We start from the raw sequence: 16,785 nt of genomic DNA, 5'->3' as shown, positions 1-16,785 counted from the left end.
GTCCTAGAACACTGTAATCCCTTGTGAAAACACTCCTTCAGTCATGAGAATGAACTGTTTTGGTGCTTGAAATAGGATATGAATACAGTAATAGATACGTGTAGAAAACAAGTCTAAAATGACATTTTGTAAAATCGCCTTTTGAGCACAAATGTTGTCATTCTGCCGTTCTATTTTCACCAAATGTCTCAAATGTGAGATAAAAGAAGCTGAATATTGACTTCAAAGCTTCATTAGATTTTGTAAATGAGAAATTAGCTTTTTTTCCTCTTCAAACAAAAATATTTACTAAATACACAGAAAACACAATTTACATTGTTCATATAATGTGTGTTGTCACTGTGTCTGTGCTGTTTGAAAGGTAACGAAAGTGTGAGGAGCTCAACAGGTCTGTATACAGAGCTGGAGCTGAGTTTAAGTTTGAACTCTCTCATATATACAGATTTTTTAAATAATCCTGCTCAGTCAAAACTTTCAGCGTCTGAAGCACCGTCACGATGATGATGACGATGTGTGCACCGTGCTCTGTTATTGGCTCTCTACCTCTGGCTGTGAATAACGTAGGTCATCGAGGGCGGGTGTATTTGAAAGAGGAGAGCCGTCCCTCGGTCACAGGAGCAGTTAAACCGCGTTTCTACGGCGTAAAATGACCGAAAAAAAACAAAAACATGTCAAGACCGTTGCGTAAATGCAAGTGTGCGCGCCGACCTCAGAGTGTTTAAATGACTTGAATGAACCCCAGTACCTTCTGATCATGTGGCCCCCCACCTAACGGCTGTGTGGCCCTAAACAACTGCATAGAGTGTTTATGCCAGGGGCCACCGGCCCTGACAATAGTATTTGATGCGATACCCTCTGGAGTGATTATGTTATTAAAACATGTTTTGTTACCTGAGTCTGACCCCTGACCTCTGGTCCAATCTGCTTCTCAGCAAAAAACAACCGTACTGTACGTGCATTACTTCAAAAAGGAAACGTCAGTACCATGATTAGTGCAATGAATGTTTCAGCTAAATGGTACAAACGACTAATGTTTTTTTTAGTAATGATAGCAGATTTTTCCAAAACATAAAAGAATAAGTAATGATCACTCAGAAAGTTTAATTAGACTAGAAAAAAATCTGGGTTTACAGTGTATGATTTATCTACTATATATTAATAATTTTAATATGTTGATAATGTTGATATAGTTTGTTCTTATATCATTTCGATGTTTGTCTGTCTGTCGCTTTGTTTTTTTTGTTCCTTTTTCACTTGTTCAGACTATTTGATGATAAATAAAGTTTAGAAAATAAAAAATAAAACATTTAAATGATCATTATTGTTATTAGTTAATCAATGAAACCGTTAAACTGATCAACAATGATGGATGATGGTCTGAGCTGCTGGACCTGTGGTGTAATACCGAATCTGAACCTGCAGGGGGCGGTAGTGACGTCACGGGACCGGGAGCGGATGTAGAAGCAGAAGAAGACGAGGAGGAGGAAGGAGAAGGCAAGATGGCGGCGGCGGCGGGAGGATGTAAACAGAGATGGAGCTGAGATGTTTTAATCAGGAAACTGAGTCTGAGGAGGAGAAACAACACACAGACACACACAGGCTGCAGGTGACACACACACACACACACACACACACACACACACACACACACACACACACACACACACACACACACACACACACACACACACACACACACACACACACACACACACACACACACCGCTAACTCTGAGCTAACGATGCTAACGATGCTAACAGCTGTAAACAAAGAGACTCAGATTCTGCACAGATAAAACTACAGCTCACACTCTGTTCATATCATTTATATATACAGTATATGTGTGTGTGTGTGTGTGTGTGTGTGTGTGTGTGTGTGTGTGTGTGTGTGTGTGTGTGTGTGTGTGTGTGTGTCTGTGTTATACATAATATAACATAACATAATATATTCTAGTATGATAATAACCAGTAGTTTGTCTCTTCTGTCTCGTTCATTTTCATGTTGAAGTTGATTCTGACTGAACAAACTGTACACAACTATAAATCAATAACTAGAGATCAATAACTGAACCAGCCTGAGTCAGGAAGTTTGTGGCGTGAAGTTATGGGATGCATTACCTGATGAACTAAAATACAGTGAGAATGTGCCAATATTGAAAAAAAGAAAAAGGTACAAAGACACAATGATAGATAGAACATTGAGTTATATAATTATCAGACAGTATGTTTGTATCTATGTACTGTATGTGAATGTATAGGTGTATATGTGACACCTGTACATGGGTATGTAACTATGTAATGTATACTGTATATGCTTCTTGTTTTGACTGATATGTAAGAAAAAGGGGGGGGGGGGCTATAGGCCAGTGGTTCTCAACTGGTGGGTCGGGACCCAGAAGTGGGTCTAGACCCGTTCTGGATGGGTCGTGGACAGCTGGTCATAAAGTAAATAATATTTAATGCACATCTGATGTTGGACATGTCTTTTATTTTGAAAAATAACTTATTTTGAAAGGCAGGAGACACGTGAACACATGCAGTTGTAATGCTCCTCCTCACTTTCTTATTATTTGCTCCATTTGCTCTGAATGCAAAGATCTCAGTTTCTTATTAATGTGGCCTGATGCAGTGAATCTGGTTTTGTTTTGTGGGTCTTTATTTTGTGCAGTTTGATATTTATTCACTTTAGTGAACATGCTCTGAATGCAGAGATGCATTAGAAGTCAAATATATCGTTTTGTTGGTCTCCATTTTGTGCAGTTTGATATTTTTTTATTCACTTCCGTACATGCAGTTGTCATGGTAACTCCTCAGTTTCATTCATGTGCTCTGAAATGCACTTTGCTCAATAAAGAGAAAAATGAGTTTTTAAAGGCTTAAAAAAAATCTTGGTTTGAATTCTATAAAAGTGGGTCGAGACTTAATGACCCAGAGTGAGACTAGTTGAGAACCGCTGCTACAGGCTACAGGCTATAAGCTGAGGCTTTGGTTGCTGCTGTCCCCATTAGCTGCTGTCTTGTACAGCAGCTAATGGGGATCTAATAAAACAAACAAACCAGAGTTTATTCTCTCATTCATTCAAACTGTTGTGTGTGTTGTCTGTCAGTGGTTTCTCCTGGTCTGATCTGGTCCTGGTCCCGGTCCTGGTCCTGGTCCTGGTCCTGGTCCTGGTCCTGGTCTGATCTGGTCCTGGTCTGATCTGGTCCTGGTCCCGGTCCTGGTCCATCATGTCTGCTCGTGGTCGTCGGACTCTGAGCTTCAACGTCGACGCCGTCATCAACAGAGGAGAAACTTTACCTCCGTCCCTACAGCAGCCCACGCCGGCCTACCCGGTAAGACCTGGACCACTACAGTCCACTAGAGTCTAGACCCGGTAAGACCTGGACCATGGGAGGCTCATTATTGGGATTTCTGGGTTTCCCTCATCAAACTCATCAAATACACAATCCAACAACTCCACAACGCTCTGGTGGACAAGTTGTGAGCTGCACATTCACCACGCTATGAGATAATAACACAACGTTACCACACAGAGTTGTTTTAGAGGGAAATACAGAGACTGTTGATGAAAAACTGTCCCTGAAGGCAACGTGCATCAGTGGTTTTGCATGAATTTCCCTCTAAAACAACTCTGTGTGGTAACGTTGTGTTATTATCGCATAGCGTGGTGGTGAATGTGCAGCTCACAACTTGTCCACCAGAGCGTTGTGGAGTTGTTGGATTGTGTATTTGATGAGTTTGATGAAACCAAGAAATCCCATAATGAGCCTCCGTAGCGTAGCTCTGAGTAGCTCACGGCTCTGCTCCGCCGTTCTAAAAACAGCTTGCACCGACAATTAAAGGTAACGAACCTGAGACTTCCGGTTTGGCTGCGATGGAGTAGACGCGTGTAGAGTCTCGCTCCCGCAACTATTGTCAATTTAACGTTTCAAGACCCCGAAAGTCACAACAAAGGGTAATATTCATCTCTTTTGACGGACATATCCCCGAAATATGTCGACGTACGCGACCAGACACAACGTAAAAGAGCAGGGTGCTAAGGTCAGTCCCGCACACGAGGCAAGTGATGAGTTTAGCATGGCAGCCATTGCTAACCTTTTGGAAGAACACCGCCAAGCCCTCTCCGCTGATTTCAAAGCCTCCATTTCAACACTCGAAACAAAGCTGGACCACGTCCACACCACAGTGTCTGACCACGCTCAGAAGATAGTCTCTCTCGAGGTAAATGCTACTCTACAAGACGAGCGCCTGTTGACAGTGGAGGCATCCTGTGCTATGCTAACGGAGAGCAATGCTAAGCTGTTAGCTAAAGTCAGCGACCTGGAGTCCCGGAGCCGGCGGAACAATATCAGAGTGGTCGGCGTACCTGAGTCAGTGGAGGGACCGCGACCCACAGCCTTCTTTGCAGACCTGCTCATGGAAGTTTTTGGCGAAGGCGTCCTGGACTCACCGCCGGAATGTGACCGAGCTCATCGTACGCTATCCGAGAAACCGAAGCCGGGGCAGAGAGCACGGCCCGTCATTATCAGGCTGCACAGGTACCAGGTGAAGGAGAGGATCATACGTGAAGCCCGAACCAGGAGAGGCAAGCTGCAGTACAGAGGCTCCCCCATCTCCATTTACGAGGACTACGCGCCGGAGGTTGTGGAACAACGCCAGAAGTACAGGGAGGTGATGTCGGAGCTCTACAACATGGGCTTCAAACCTGCATTGCTATTCCCTGCCAGGCTTGTCATCGTGATGAAAGATGGGGAGAGGAAGAGGTTTTCTTCGGTCTCCGAGGCTAGAGGCTTCATAACATCCATCCGCACGGAGGAGACCTGACGACCATGAGCGACTACAGTAAGCCCACCATGATGAACCACTGTTATGCTTACTGGATAACCGTGAGTTAATATGATGCCAACTATATAACTGTCTTCACCAGCCCCGGACGGGCCTGGAGTTAATTCTCAGACTGCATCATTAGTAGTTACAGACCACGGTCCCGACGGACTGCTGGTGTTTTGACTGTGCAGAGGTTTAAACAATAATCACCGGCTGGACATTTTATTACATTACCTGCACATTGATTTGAGATCCGATATTCGCTAATATTTTTTTGAATTCCCTCTTTTTCATGTTTCTTTCTTCTCGTTTACACCAGGCTACTTTAAGAATTTAGATTATCTTCAACCCGTTCTCGTGCCAAGTTTTTTTTTTTTTTTTAATTTACACATGTGTTTGCAAAGTTTAACAAGCTCTACCTCCTGGTCCTGGATGTTATTATTATTCTCACAGGATGTTCTAGAGTTTTTAAACGTTGTATGGAGCCATATGTGCAAGTCCTATGCAGTAATATTTTATACTTTGGCTCATTTCTCCGCAAAAGAAAAAAAAAAAAAAAAAAAAGTTTATATACCTTGTCTGGAACATAGCACTTGATATGTTTATTAATGTTTTTCTCTGTGACTTATGTGGGGTCAATTATTGTTAATGCAAGGGAAGGAGACCCCGGAAGCTTAGTTTAGTTGTTAGCTGTGAGCTGGAGAGCTCAGATGTTGTTCCTTATTGTGGGTGTAGCCCTCAGGTGGTCACAAATGTTATCACTGTTTTGTCTTTATTTTTTGTTCCCCCCCCCCCCCCCCCCCCCCCTTTTTTTTTCTCTCTCTCCTTTTTTTTCTCTCCTTTTCAACGCCTCCCCATTCTCTCTCCCTTCATTACAGTACAGAATACAGGTCATGCAGTGTCAATCTAACTTGTTACTGTCGGCTCTATGGCTAATGCTGTGAAGACAGATAACGGAGTTCGTCTGATTTCCTGGAATACTAAGGGCATGAACAATGCGATTAAAATTGGTAAGATCCTGACACATTTACAACACCTTAAAGGGGACGTGATATTTTTGCAAGAGACACATCTCAAAACATCTGACACCCCACGTATTAAGAGGGCGTGGATGAGCCACTTATTCCATTCAAAATTTACAGATAAAGTTAGAGGGGCAGCCATTATTATTCATAAAAGGGTCTTGTTCGAGCCAACAAATGTAATTCTAGACACTGACGGCCGCTATGTCATAGTTTCGGGCACGCTTCAGAATATACCTGTGGTCTTAGTTTCAGTTTATGCGCCAACCTGGGACGATGACCAATTTTTTACGAGGCTCTTTGCAAAAATTCCAAACGCTGATAGTCACCGCATTATTATGGGTGGGGACTTTAATCTCGTGCAGGATGTGACTCTCGACAGATCTTCCCCTACACAAACCACACTATCCAAATCAGCGAATGTAGTAAAAACGTATGTATCGCAGTTGGGAATCTCTGATCCTTGGAGGTTTAAAAACCCCCATGGTAGAGCTTTTTCTTTTTTTTCCCATGTACACCACACGTTCTCCCGAATAGATTTCTTCCTGCTTGATAATAATCTCCTAGACGCCGTGAATGCATGTGAGTATCACCCAATAACCATCTCCGACCATGCTCCCACCACAGTTGACATTAGTTTTCCACGAGATACAACTCCACGCTCACGATGGAGGTTCAGCTCGCACTTGTTGTCAGATAATACATTCAAAGATTTTGTTGCGACTCAAATTCGTTCTTACATAGAGTTTAATGACACCCCTGATGTCAGCAGTAACATTCTGTGGGAAGCGCTTAAAGCTACTATTCGTGGACAGGTGATATCTTATATTTCCCAAATGAGAAGGGCTGAGCAGGCTAGGCTGATGGAAATTGCAGAGGAACTTTTAAAGCTTGATGGAACCTACTCCACCTCCCCATCCCCCACCCTCTATAAGAAACGGTTACTGCTACATTCGGAACATGACCTGTTAATGACACGCGTAGTGGAGAGACAGCTGCGACAATCGAAACAAAACTTTTTTGAGCAGGGAGATAAGGCTGGAAGATTATTGGCACAGCAGGCCCGCGCAGCTAGCGCTTCTAGATTGATTTCTCAAATTAAGCAACCTGATGGTAGCCTCGCTTCTGATCCAGCAGTTATCAATAAGTGTTTTTCTGATTTCTATACCACACTGTATACTTCTGAATGCAACCCAATTACTGCAGCGACCCCCAATCCTTTAGACCGGTTAACATATCCTCAAATTGAAGTAAATATCGCCAGAGAATTGGGCAGACCCATCTCTTTGTTGGAGGTGCACGAAGCAATCAATTCTATGCAAAACAGGAAATCTCCCGGTCCCGACGGTTTTACAGTCGAGTTCTTTAAGGCGTACTCGATGTTACTAGCCCCCATCCTGGTGAGAATGTTCAATGATTCCTTTACTGAATGCAGACTGCCAGCGACCCTGTATGAGGCATCTATTTCACTGCTTCTGAAGAAAGATAGAGATCCTACCTCCTGTGGTAGCTATAGACCTGTCTCACTTTTAAACATAGATTATAAGATTCTGGCTAAGGTTCTCGCCCTCCGCCTCCAAAGTGTGATGTCATCAATAATCTCCTTAGACCAGACAGGCTTCACATTGGGGAGACATCCATTCTTTAACACCAGAAGGCTATTGAACATTATATACTCACCCGCGTCAAACACTCCTGAAATTGTAGTGGCGCTTGATGCAGAGAAAGCTTTTGACCGGGTGGAGTGGGGATTTCTATTTTTTATTTTAGAGAAATTTGGCTTTGATTCTAATTTTATTTCTTGGGTTAAACTTCTGTATGCCATCCCCTCGGCTTCTGTAAATACTAACGGCGTCCATTCAGCATACTTCCCTCTCAAACGTGGGACCCGGCAGGGATGTCCGCTTTCACCCTTGTTGTTCAATATAGCCATCGAGCCACTAGCCATCTGGCTTAGAAACCAGAATGAGTATGAAGGCATTTCTCGTTTCGGTCTAGTTCACAAACTCTCTTTATATGCTGATGACCTTCTCTTATTTATTTCAAACCCCACATCCTCCCTCCCCCCAATTTTGTCAACTCTGGATCAGTTTGGGCACCTATCAGGGTATAAATTAAACATTCAGAAAAGCGAGCTATTTTTTGTTAATAATTTGGCGAGATCTCTCCCACAATCCGTATTTCCTTTCAAAATAGCTGAAGAGGGATTCAAGTATCTGGGGGTGTTTATTACCAGCTCCTTCAGGGAACTCTTTCAGAAGAATTTTCAGCCCTTATTAGATAAATGCAAGTCGGACTTGTCCAGATGGGCTGCCCTCCCCCTGTCTCTTGCAGGCCGAGTTAATCTCATTAAGATGGTAGTTCTTCCGAAATTTTTGTATCTTTTTCAACACATTCCAATTTGTCTTAATAAATCCTTTTTTGTTAATCTCGACCAACAATTTAATACTTTTATTTGGCATAATAAACCAGCCCGTATTAAGAAAAACATTCTTCAACTTCCCAAACCTGAAGGTGGGCTAGCATTGCCAAATTTTCGCCACTATTTTTGGGCCTGCAACATTAATAAACTTATATATTGGCTCCATGGTGAAGGTGCAGACACCTGTCCACCCTGGGCTCACACTGAGATCTCATCTTCTTCTTGCTCTCTACATTCTACGATATGTTCACAGCTCCCCATAAGTGCCCATAATGTCTCACCTAATCCGGTCGTCACCAATACAATTAAAATTTGGATCCAGTTCAGAAAGCAGCACGGTTTCCATAGGGCTTCAATTCTTTCCCCGGTTTTGAATAATTATGCATTTCTCCCTTCCCGCTCTGACCCTACATTCCGCATATGGTCGGATAAGGGCCTCAGAACACTTAAGGACCTGTATGAAGAAGGTGTTTTCACGTCTTTTGCATCTATGTCAGATAGATACAACCTGCCTAATAGCCATTTTTTTCGGTATCTTCAAATGAGACACTTTATCCAAAAGCAGTTCCCACATTTCCCAAACCGCCCCCCTGAAGCTGAAATAGACCAACTGCTGTCTCTCGACCTGCAACAAAAGCGACTGATATCTGTCATTTATAATAAGATTGCACTTCTGAGCCCAGACCCCACTATATCGCCTAAAAACGTATGGGAAAAGGATTTGGGGGTAGACATTACTGATGTCCAGTGGAGAGACATTTTAAAACTAATCCATTCTTCGTCGATTTGCGCCAGGCACGGTCTATTACAGTGGAAGGTGCTTCACAGAGCCCATTTCACTAACGCTAAATTGGCAAAGATATATCCAAGTCACAGTGATGCCTGTAACCGCTGTAAACAGTCCCCAGCCGACCATGTGCACATGTTCTGGTCGTGCCCGAGGTTGACCAACTTTTGGTCCAATATATTCCAAACTCTCAAACAGGCTCTCAACACAAATTTAGAACCAAATCCCCTGACTGCTCTTTTTGGTCTTCCTCTGCCTAAAAATCTCCCTGTTTCTACACAGCGTGTCATGGCCTTTACCACCTTGCTAGCCAGGCGTGCCATTCTACTTAAATGGAAGCATGTTTCCCCACCGACTCATAACAGTTGGATACGGGAGATTTTACAATGTCTAAAGTTAGAGAAGTTAAGGTTTTCACAGAAGGGATCTCTGACAGCATTCCATAAAACTTGGGACCCACTGCTGGATTATATTAGTAACAGTCTTAATGTTACTCCTGATGATCCCGAGGACGCTTCTTAACTGTTGGAAAGAGAGAGTACCCCCCCCCCCCCCTTTTTTTATTTTTATTTTTTTTATTTATTTATTTTCTTCTATTCTCCTTTGATATTTATTTATATTTGTATATATACTTACATTTGATATTTCTTCTTTGATACATTTGATACTTTACCCTTTTTTTTTTGTCTTATCTGTACTAAATTTATTTGTGTAATAATTGAGTCGTTTACTGTGATTACATCTGACACGGGTTGTTGGGAGGGATAGTGGGATTCATGTTGGGGTTCTCTTTTTGTCTTGTTCTTTTTTTGTACTTCACTCTAATGCAGACGCTCTAACACAACGTGAAACTGATGTATTGTTCTGTACTGTCTGCAAAAACTCAATAAAGAAATTGGGAAAAAAAAAAAAAAAAAAAGGTAACGAACCTACTGCTATGACTATAGGGATTATGGCAATGGGCCAATTTGACTAAATGTTGAACTATCCCTTTAACAGACGTGTTTGTGTCCAGATTTGAACACGATAGAGATTCATATTGATCAGTCATCAGGTGATTGGATGCTACTGGCAGCAGCAGCAGCAGTGCATTGTGGGTCTGCTGTGCAGTGAGTAGTGAGTGTGTGTTGTGTGTCGTGGTTGTCTAGGCGATGGAGCAGAAGCCCCTCCCCCTGGCGGGCGGCGAGGAGGCGGAGTACCTGCTGGCGCTCAAACAGGAGTTCAGAGGAGCCATGAGGAGTCTGCCCTGCTTCATCCAGCCAGCTGCTGCTCACAGAGGTCAGAGGTCAACACACACACACACGCACGCACACACACACACACACGCACACACACACACACACACACACACATGAAAACATGAATTATCTATAGGACGAATCTCCTTGTTGTTTACATCTACTTCCTGGTAGAAAACCAGCATGAGAACAATAGTGACGGACGAGAGTTTCACTATATTTATCTAATTTTTCATGTCACTATATCACCGTTTAGACTAATCTGATGTTTGTAAAGTTTATAAAACCAGTGATTGGACAAACATTACTATTTCTGTGTGCACATTTTTGTAATTAGTCATGGTTATCATAGATTAGCCGGGCTAACGGTTAGCTACCTGTTTAACTTTAATAACTCAGTGACTCAATAAACGCTCCATGAAAAAATATTTTCTCCAGCGGATATCTGAGTTCCAACATGACGGAGCTAACTGGAGTAGTTTCATGTCGTGTCCCACAACGGGAGGGTTTTAACAGCTGACGTCCTGCTGTTAGCTTAGCTACCGCCGTTAGCTTAGGTACTGCCGTTAGCTTTGTTACCACCGTTAGCTTAGCTACCGTTAGCTTAGCTACCGCCGTTAGCTTTGTTACCACCGTTAGCTTTGCTGCTGCCGTTAGCTTAGCCATAGATATATCTCATATCTCAAATATATAGAAATATCTATGAGCTTAGCTACCGCTGTTAGCTTAGCTACCGTTAGCTTAGCTACTGTTAGCTGTCCCTGTCAGCTGAGACACTGATGCTTTCTGATTCCCCCAAACTGAATAAATACAACACATAGCAACACAAAACACACACACAGAAATAGTAATGTTTCTTCAATCATTTCAGATTTGTCTAAACGGTGATAGGGCGTGAAAAATATGATATATAGCTAAACTCTCGTTCGTTACTATTGATCTCATTCAAATTACGTGCTGGTTTTTTACCCGGAAGTAGAATGTAAACAACAAGGAGATTCGGTCTATAATCAATATATTTATTGATAACAATAATCAGTAGGTTTTCACGTGTCTGTGTTTCCTGTCCAGATGTGGAGCGTTACTCTGACAAGTATCACAGCGGCGAGCAGACGGAGGCTCTGCTGGACTGGACCCCAGGTCAGCACCAAGATACATGTCTTTATCTTTATCTTTTATATCTTTATCTTTATTTAGTTTATTTACACATTTTACATGTTAAACACATTCAGATGAATAGAAGTGAATCATGTGCAGCAGAGATGGAAGACAGAAAGACTTCTAAAACACCTCCTCTAGCTGAAATAAACTAAAACACTATCTATGAATCAGAGAAACAGAAAAGAAGTAAAGACATAGAAGTTCAGATCGTTGTCGAGAAGATTATAAAAGAAGGAAGTAAATTTAAATACAGATCATCGTCTAGAAAATCAGGACTAAATAAAAAATTAAATTATTGAAGTACATAAATTAAAAGGTAGACATTAACAGATGCTACAGATTTTTTCCCCAACTTTATTTAACAAAATCAGGTGCAGAATAGAGACTTTACATGAGACAGTAAAATACCCATGAAATCAATAAAATATAATAAAAATGTAGCTAGGGCTTTTGTTGCAGAGCATATTTTTCAAATAAACTGAAAAGTTTCATTGCATAATGTGAAGGGCTTTGGTGAAAGAGAGAAGCTCGTTATGAAACACATAGAACGAGGTTTCACTTTCATATATTTACATTTGTGTATATAAAATGTTTCGAGGATGAGTATGTTGTTTACCAGAAAGTCCTATTCTTTATTGTCCATAACAACTCCATTAATAAATAATGTATTTTTAGGAAAAGGGTTTAGCTACAGATGCTGCAGATGTTTACTAGAGAAAAACTGTCCAGTAGTTTTTAAACAGTGACGGAGAAGATGTTGATTGTTATTGTAACAACCATCCCATAATAACCCTCCTGTGTAGTTTAAGTAGAAGTCTGAAGGAAGTCTGTAACGATGTGAACGATGTGTTTTCAGACTGGAAGAGGTTTCCCAGAGAACTGAGAGTCCACGTCAGGAAACCTCCCAGAGTCGGTCAGTACACACCGTACACACAGGGCAGTGACTGACAGGTGATTGATAGATGATTGACAGGTGTGTGTGTGTGTGTGTGTGTGTGTGTGTGTGTGTGTGTGTGTGTGTGTGTGTGTGTGGTTCAGGCGTCGTGGCGACGGTCGAGCGCTCTGTTCAGAGTCAGAAGAAGAAGAAAGTGAAGGAGAAGGAGGAAGTTCTGCTGCAGCTGGAGGTGAAAAAACTTTATTAACAACCTGCTGCTCCACCTTAACAACCTGGTCCACCTTAACAACCTGTTAACAACTTAACCAGGGTTCCTACAGCTTAAGCCAAGTAAAATTTAAGACTTTTTTAAAGCCACTTGAAATGAAATTTAAGACCGACTTTATAATAAACATAAATGCAGAAAAAGAAACACCACATCAATTACATCATAGGGTCAGGGACAATTTGACCCACTTTCCTATGTGGTCCAAGGTAAAGTGACTGCTACATGAACATTGGATTGTGTCTCTTTCCAGCTGTCCTTTCAAAATAAATGTCTCTTTCCAGCTGTCCTTTCAAAATAAATGCAGAAAAAGTCCAGAAAAACAAAACAAAACACTGACTTGGGAGCTGGTGACGGCCGCCACTAACTTCTCTATGTCAGAATGTTACCAATTATTTAGAGATTTGAGACTAATTACAACTATAAAATACCACTCACCAAGTGTTAACATTTTTAAGACTTTTGAAAAATTGATTTAAGACATTTTAATGCCAATTAAGGCCTTGTTTTTAGATTAATGAATTCAATGCCTTTTAAGACTTTTTAAGGATCCGTAAGAACCCTGTTAACAACTTGCTGTTCCACCTTAACAACCTGCTCCAATAACCTGCTGTTCCACCTTAACAATGATTTATACTGGAGCTGCAACAATAATCGATTATTACTGTAAATGAATCTTCAACTATTCTGATAATCTAATAATCAGTTTGAGTCGTTTATAAATAAAAAAAGCTCCAGATTCTCTGATTGCAGCTTCTTCAATGTGAATATTTCTGGTTTCTTTGTTCCTTTATGACAATAAACTGAGTCTCTCTTTGGTTTGTGGACAAAACAAGACATTTGAGGACGATGTCGTCTGGTGGTTTGAGAAACACTGGTTGATGTTTTTAATGGATTAATCATTTAAATTATGGACAGATTAATGAAGATAATGGTTAGTTGCAGCTCTAGGCTTCATTCCACCTTAACAATGATTTCCACCTTAACTTAACTGTGGCAGACGCTGGAGAAGAAGGAGGAGCAGCAGAGCTCAGAGGAGGAGGAGGGAGAGGAGAAGAAGAAGCAGGAGGAGGAGGAGGCCGAGGGAGAGGAGGAGTACGACGAAGAGGAGTTTGAGGAGGTGAGGGGGGGGGGGGGGGGGCTACTGGGGCTACTGGAGGCTACTGGGGGCTACTGGGGCTACTGGGGGACACTGCCACCTCTGTCACCACGGGAATCAAACCCACGATCTTCAGGTGAAGACTCTGATGGAGGAGCTGTGACCACGTTGAGTTACCTGTCTGTGTCTGTGTTTATAAACATGTTAACGAGCTCCAGGTGGATTGTTTATGAAGTTAACGAGCTCTGGCCTGAGGATCAGACGTTACCACGGCAACTCCAGGTGGTTACCACCACGGCAACTCCAGGTGGTTACCACGGCGATAGGGGCCCCGCAGGCTGAGACAGACAGAAACGTGGAGAAAAAGAGTGATTTTCTGCCTCTGCACCGGTCTCACATTTAGGCTTAGCGTGAGAAAACGGTAACTCCTATCAGAACAAAACACAGACCATCAGCGTTAACTCTTTCACGACCATTGGCGAGTGAACTCGTCACAGCGTGCCGAACGTTCAGGACCATCGACGAGTTAACTCGTCAAAACCGTTTTTTTTTTACAGATTATGATAATAGACACTCTGAGGTACCCTTTAAACTATAATCAAAACATAATGTTTTTTATACAGGGATGCAAACAGCGCCGAAAAGCGAAACTCGCTTTTTTCATGACCAATTAGGTGACTTGTGTGAATCGTTCAGATCCGAAGAGTTTTTGTTTTGGGGAGGGGGGGGGGGGGGGTCTCAGCGTCTCAGCTGGGGTCAGTAAAATGTTTTTCTAACAGTGACAGTGACAATCACGTGAAACTGAGGCGAACTCATTCATGGTCTCTGATTATACTGATAACAGCCGACCTCCAATATAGACGCGACATGCGCGCTCATTAAAGCGGCGCGTATCCGCGTGCAGTCGGTGCGAAGGCGACGCCGTTTTCCCCCCCCGTGCATGTGGAGCTGTGCGCCGCAGACATGCACGGTTCCCTACGTTGCTGTGTCAGGCAGATGTTCCCACGGAGCTCTGCCCCGTTTCAGAGGTGAAGGAAGGAAGCCTTAAAGACGTTGCCTCCGCGAATCCGCGATGTAGAATGTGTTCAATTCAAAAAGTGAAACTAACACATATATATATATATATGTCCACACTGAGTGTGTAATGGACATATATATAATGTAGACATGTCTATTATTTTAATAATAATAATTATGACTAACATTCAGGGAAGACCTAAAATGTAGTATCTCCAAAATGGAAATATTGCAAAGGAATTTTTTTTTTAAAGCATTTTTAATATAGAAATGTTGGCCTTCTATGTCCATCTATGCACTCAATACTTGGTTGGGGTTGAACTACTGGAAATGGACTTTTCTGTGATATTGTAATGTACCCCCCGGGAAATTCCTCTCTTTTTTGGTCCTGACCCGTTTGCATCCCTGTATATAAACAGTGTGATCTTGGTTTTGTCTGAGTAATCGGTCTCCTTGAACGCTGCTCTGGGGACAGCGTTCAGCGTGCAGCGTGCTGTATTTTCTTTATTTTATTGTTTTATTGTACGTGGACAGTCCCAATTAATCAACTGCATTAAATACAGTAAAAAGGGCTTTAGCCAGCAGGGCTAATATCCTGCTGTAGTCCCCGGCCAGATGACAATGGGCATCCTAAAAAACAACAATATATTACAACACAATGATTAAAAAGAATCACTAGGGAAAGGATAGAACAGGAAGGCATCAGTGCAATCATGCAGAGACAGCACATAGAAACATACAAGAGCAGCACAAGCAACACACCAGTAATCACACACAATAGGCTACATCAGCACTGTAGGCTACCACACATTCTGGGATGCAGACAGACAGGGCTGCATGCAGACATCACATAGACAGATAAAACACAAACAGGCAGCATGATCATGGTGCAAATAGCACAATATCTTAGTGTGTACAGGTGTAGTTATGAGTGAGCCATGTTTTTAGTTTGGATGTAAAAGTACAGTATGTATGTATTTCTTTAATATGGGTGGGAAGTGAGTTCCAGTGTTGTAATGCTTCAACAGAAAATGATAGCTGGCCAAATGGGGTCTGTACAGCTGTCAGCTACACCGTCCCCGCTGCGGCCAGAGACCTGCACCGCTGCACCGCTGCACCGCTGCACTCCACGCCGCCACACCCCCCAGATTTTCCTACAGAAATACTTATTTAGCCGTAGAAATGATTTGGGAGAATGATTTTTGGTGGAAGTTGCAAAACTGTAGCAGGTATAGTTGGTTTGGTAGGATGTTTTTTAATAAAGTTTTTAAATTGAATTAGACGCTTATTGTGATGAATAATTGATCAGTTATTGATCAGTTATTGATCAGTAATTGATCAGTTATTGATCAGTTATTGATCAGTAATTGATCAGTTATTGATCAGTTATTGATCAGTTATTGATCAGTAATTGACTGACCTGTTGTTTTCTGTCCCTGCTCCTCATCTGCAGGAAACGGATTACATCATGTCCTACTTTGACAACGGAGAGGAATTCGGAGGAGACAGCGACGACAACATGGACGAGGCCATTTACTGAGACCAGGAGGACCAGGAGGACCAGCATCTTGGCTCATGGTTTTAAAGGGATAGTTCACCCCAAACTTCAAATTTCCCTCATTATCTCCTCCCCCTCATGTGGACTAAGGGCTGGGAGAAGTTTCAGAGTCCTCCGTGCCCCGACATGAGAAAGTGCAAATGCAAATCTCGCATGATTTGCATTTGCACTTTCTCATGTCGGGGCTTCAATACAAGACGGACATTACATAAGAGCAGCATGGAGGTATTTGGATGTATTTTGGTGTGTATTTTTGTTACGAAGACAGTTGGTATCCATTTGCAACCGTCATATGGACATGCACTGCTACGCCGAGACCCCCTGTAACTCAGAGAAGCCACGGAGGACTCTGAAACTTCTCCCAACCCTTAGTCCACATGAGGGGGAGGAGGAGATAATGATGAGTGAAATTTGAATTTTGGGTGAACTATCCCTTTAAAGAGTCCTGTGGAGTTGAACCTGCACTGAGGATTTTTAACCTTTTGTACCAGAGT

The 16,785-nt window shown here is 42.3% G+C and overlaps 2 protein-coding genes across 4 annotated transcripts in view; one reads left to right on the top strand and one right to left on the bottom strand.

Annotated features, from left to right (window-relative positions):
• Positions 1 to 3,218, bottom strand: part of pmvk (phosphomevalonate kinase) — a gene marked incomplete at its 5' end in the record, with an annotated part of 187,148 nt that extends 183,930 nt beyond the window's left edge. The window contains one exon of the mRNA XM_083990401.1: positions 3,157 to 3,218. Coding sequence (XP_083846527.1) covers positions 3,157 to 3,218 — 62 coding nt within the window. The remainder of the gene's footprint in view (positions 1 to 3,156) is intronic.
• On the top strand, positions 1,478 to 16,291 carry polr3glb (RNA polymerase III subunit GL b). Of its 3 annotated transcripts, none has more exons than XM_083989372.1 (9): positions 1,478 to 1,606; positions 3,107 to 3,132; positions 3,213 to 3,332; positions 10,207 to 10,336; positions 11,368 to 11,436; positions 12,314 to 12,370; positions 12,496 to 12,581; positions 13,618 to 13,737; positions 16,187 to 16,291. In XM_083989372.1, exons 3-9 carry the CDS (start codon positions 3,228 to 3,230, stop codon positions 16,271 to 16,273), a joined length of 654 nt encoding a protein of 217 aa, XP_083845498.1. In that variant the 5' UTR covers positions 1,478 to 1,606; positions 3,107 to 3,132; positions 3,213 to 3,227; the 3' UTR covers positions 16,274 to 16,291. The 3 variants fall into 3 exon arrangements, with proteins under 3 accessions (XP_083845498.1, XP_083845497.1, XP_083845499.1); XM_083989371.1 differs by having other exon boundaries at positions 3,107 to 3,138; positions 3,219 to 3,332; XM_083989373.1 differs by lacking the exons at positions 1,478 to 1,606; positions 3,107 to 3,132 and having other exon boundaries at positions 3,190 to 3,332.
• Positions 16,292 to 16,785: the final 494 nt, after the last annotated feature.

This window comes from Trachurus trachurus (assembly GCF_905171665.1).
Source record: "Trachurus trachurus genome assembly, chromosome: 16".
NCBI lineage: Eukaryota > Metazoa > Chordata > Actinopteri > Carangiformes > Carangidae > Trachurus > Trachurus trachurus.
Note: the sequence above shows the minus strand (reverse complement) of the source record. Positions and strands in the feature narration are given on the sequence as shown.

What these genes read in the sequence shown, in the direction of transcription:
- polr3glb (XM_083989372.1), top strand. Translation starts at nt 3,228, where the DNA reads ATGTCTGCTCGTGGTCGTCGGACTCTGAGCTTCAACGTCGACGCCGTC. An exon ending in AGCCCACGCCGGCCTACCCG is followed by an intron (nt 3,333 to 10,206) that starts GTAAGACCTGGA and finishes GTGGTTGTCTAG; the next exon opens with GCGATGGAGCAGAAGCCCCT. An exon ending in TCTGCTGGACTGGACCCCAG is followed by an intron (nt 11,437 to 12,313) that starts GTCAGCACCAAG and finishes ATGTGTTTTCAG; the next exon opens with ACTGGAAGAGGTTTCCCAGA.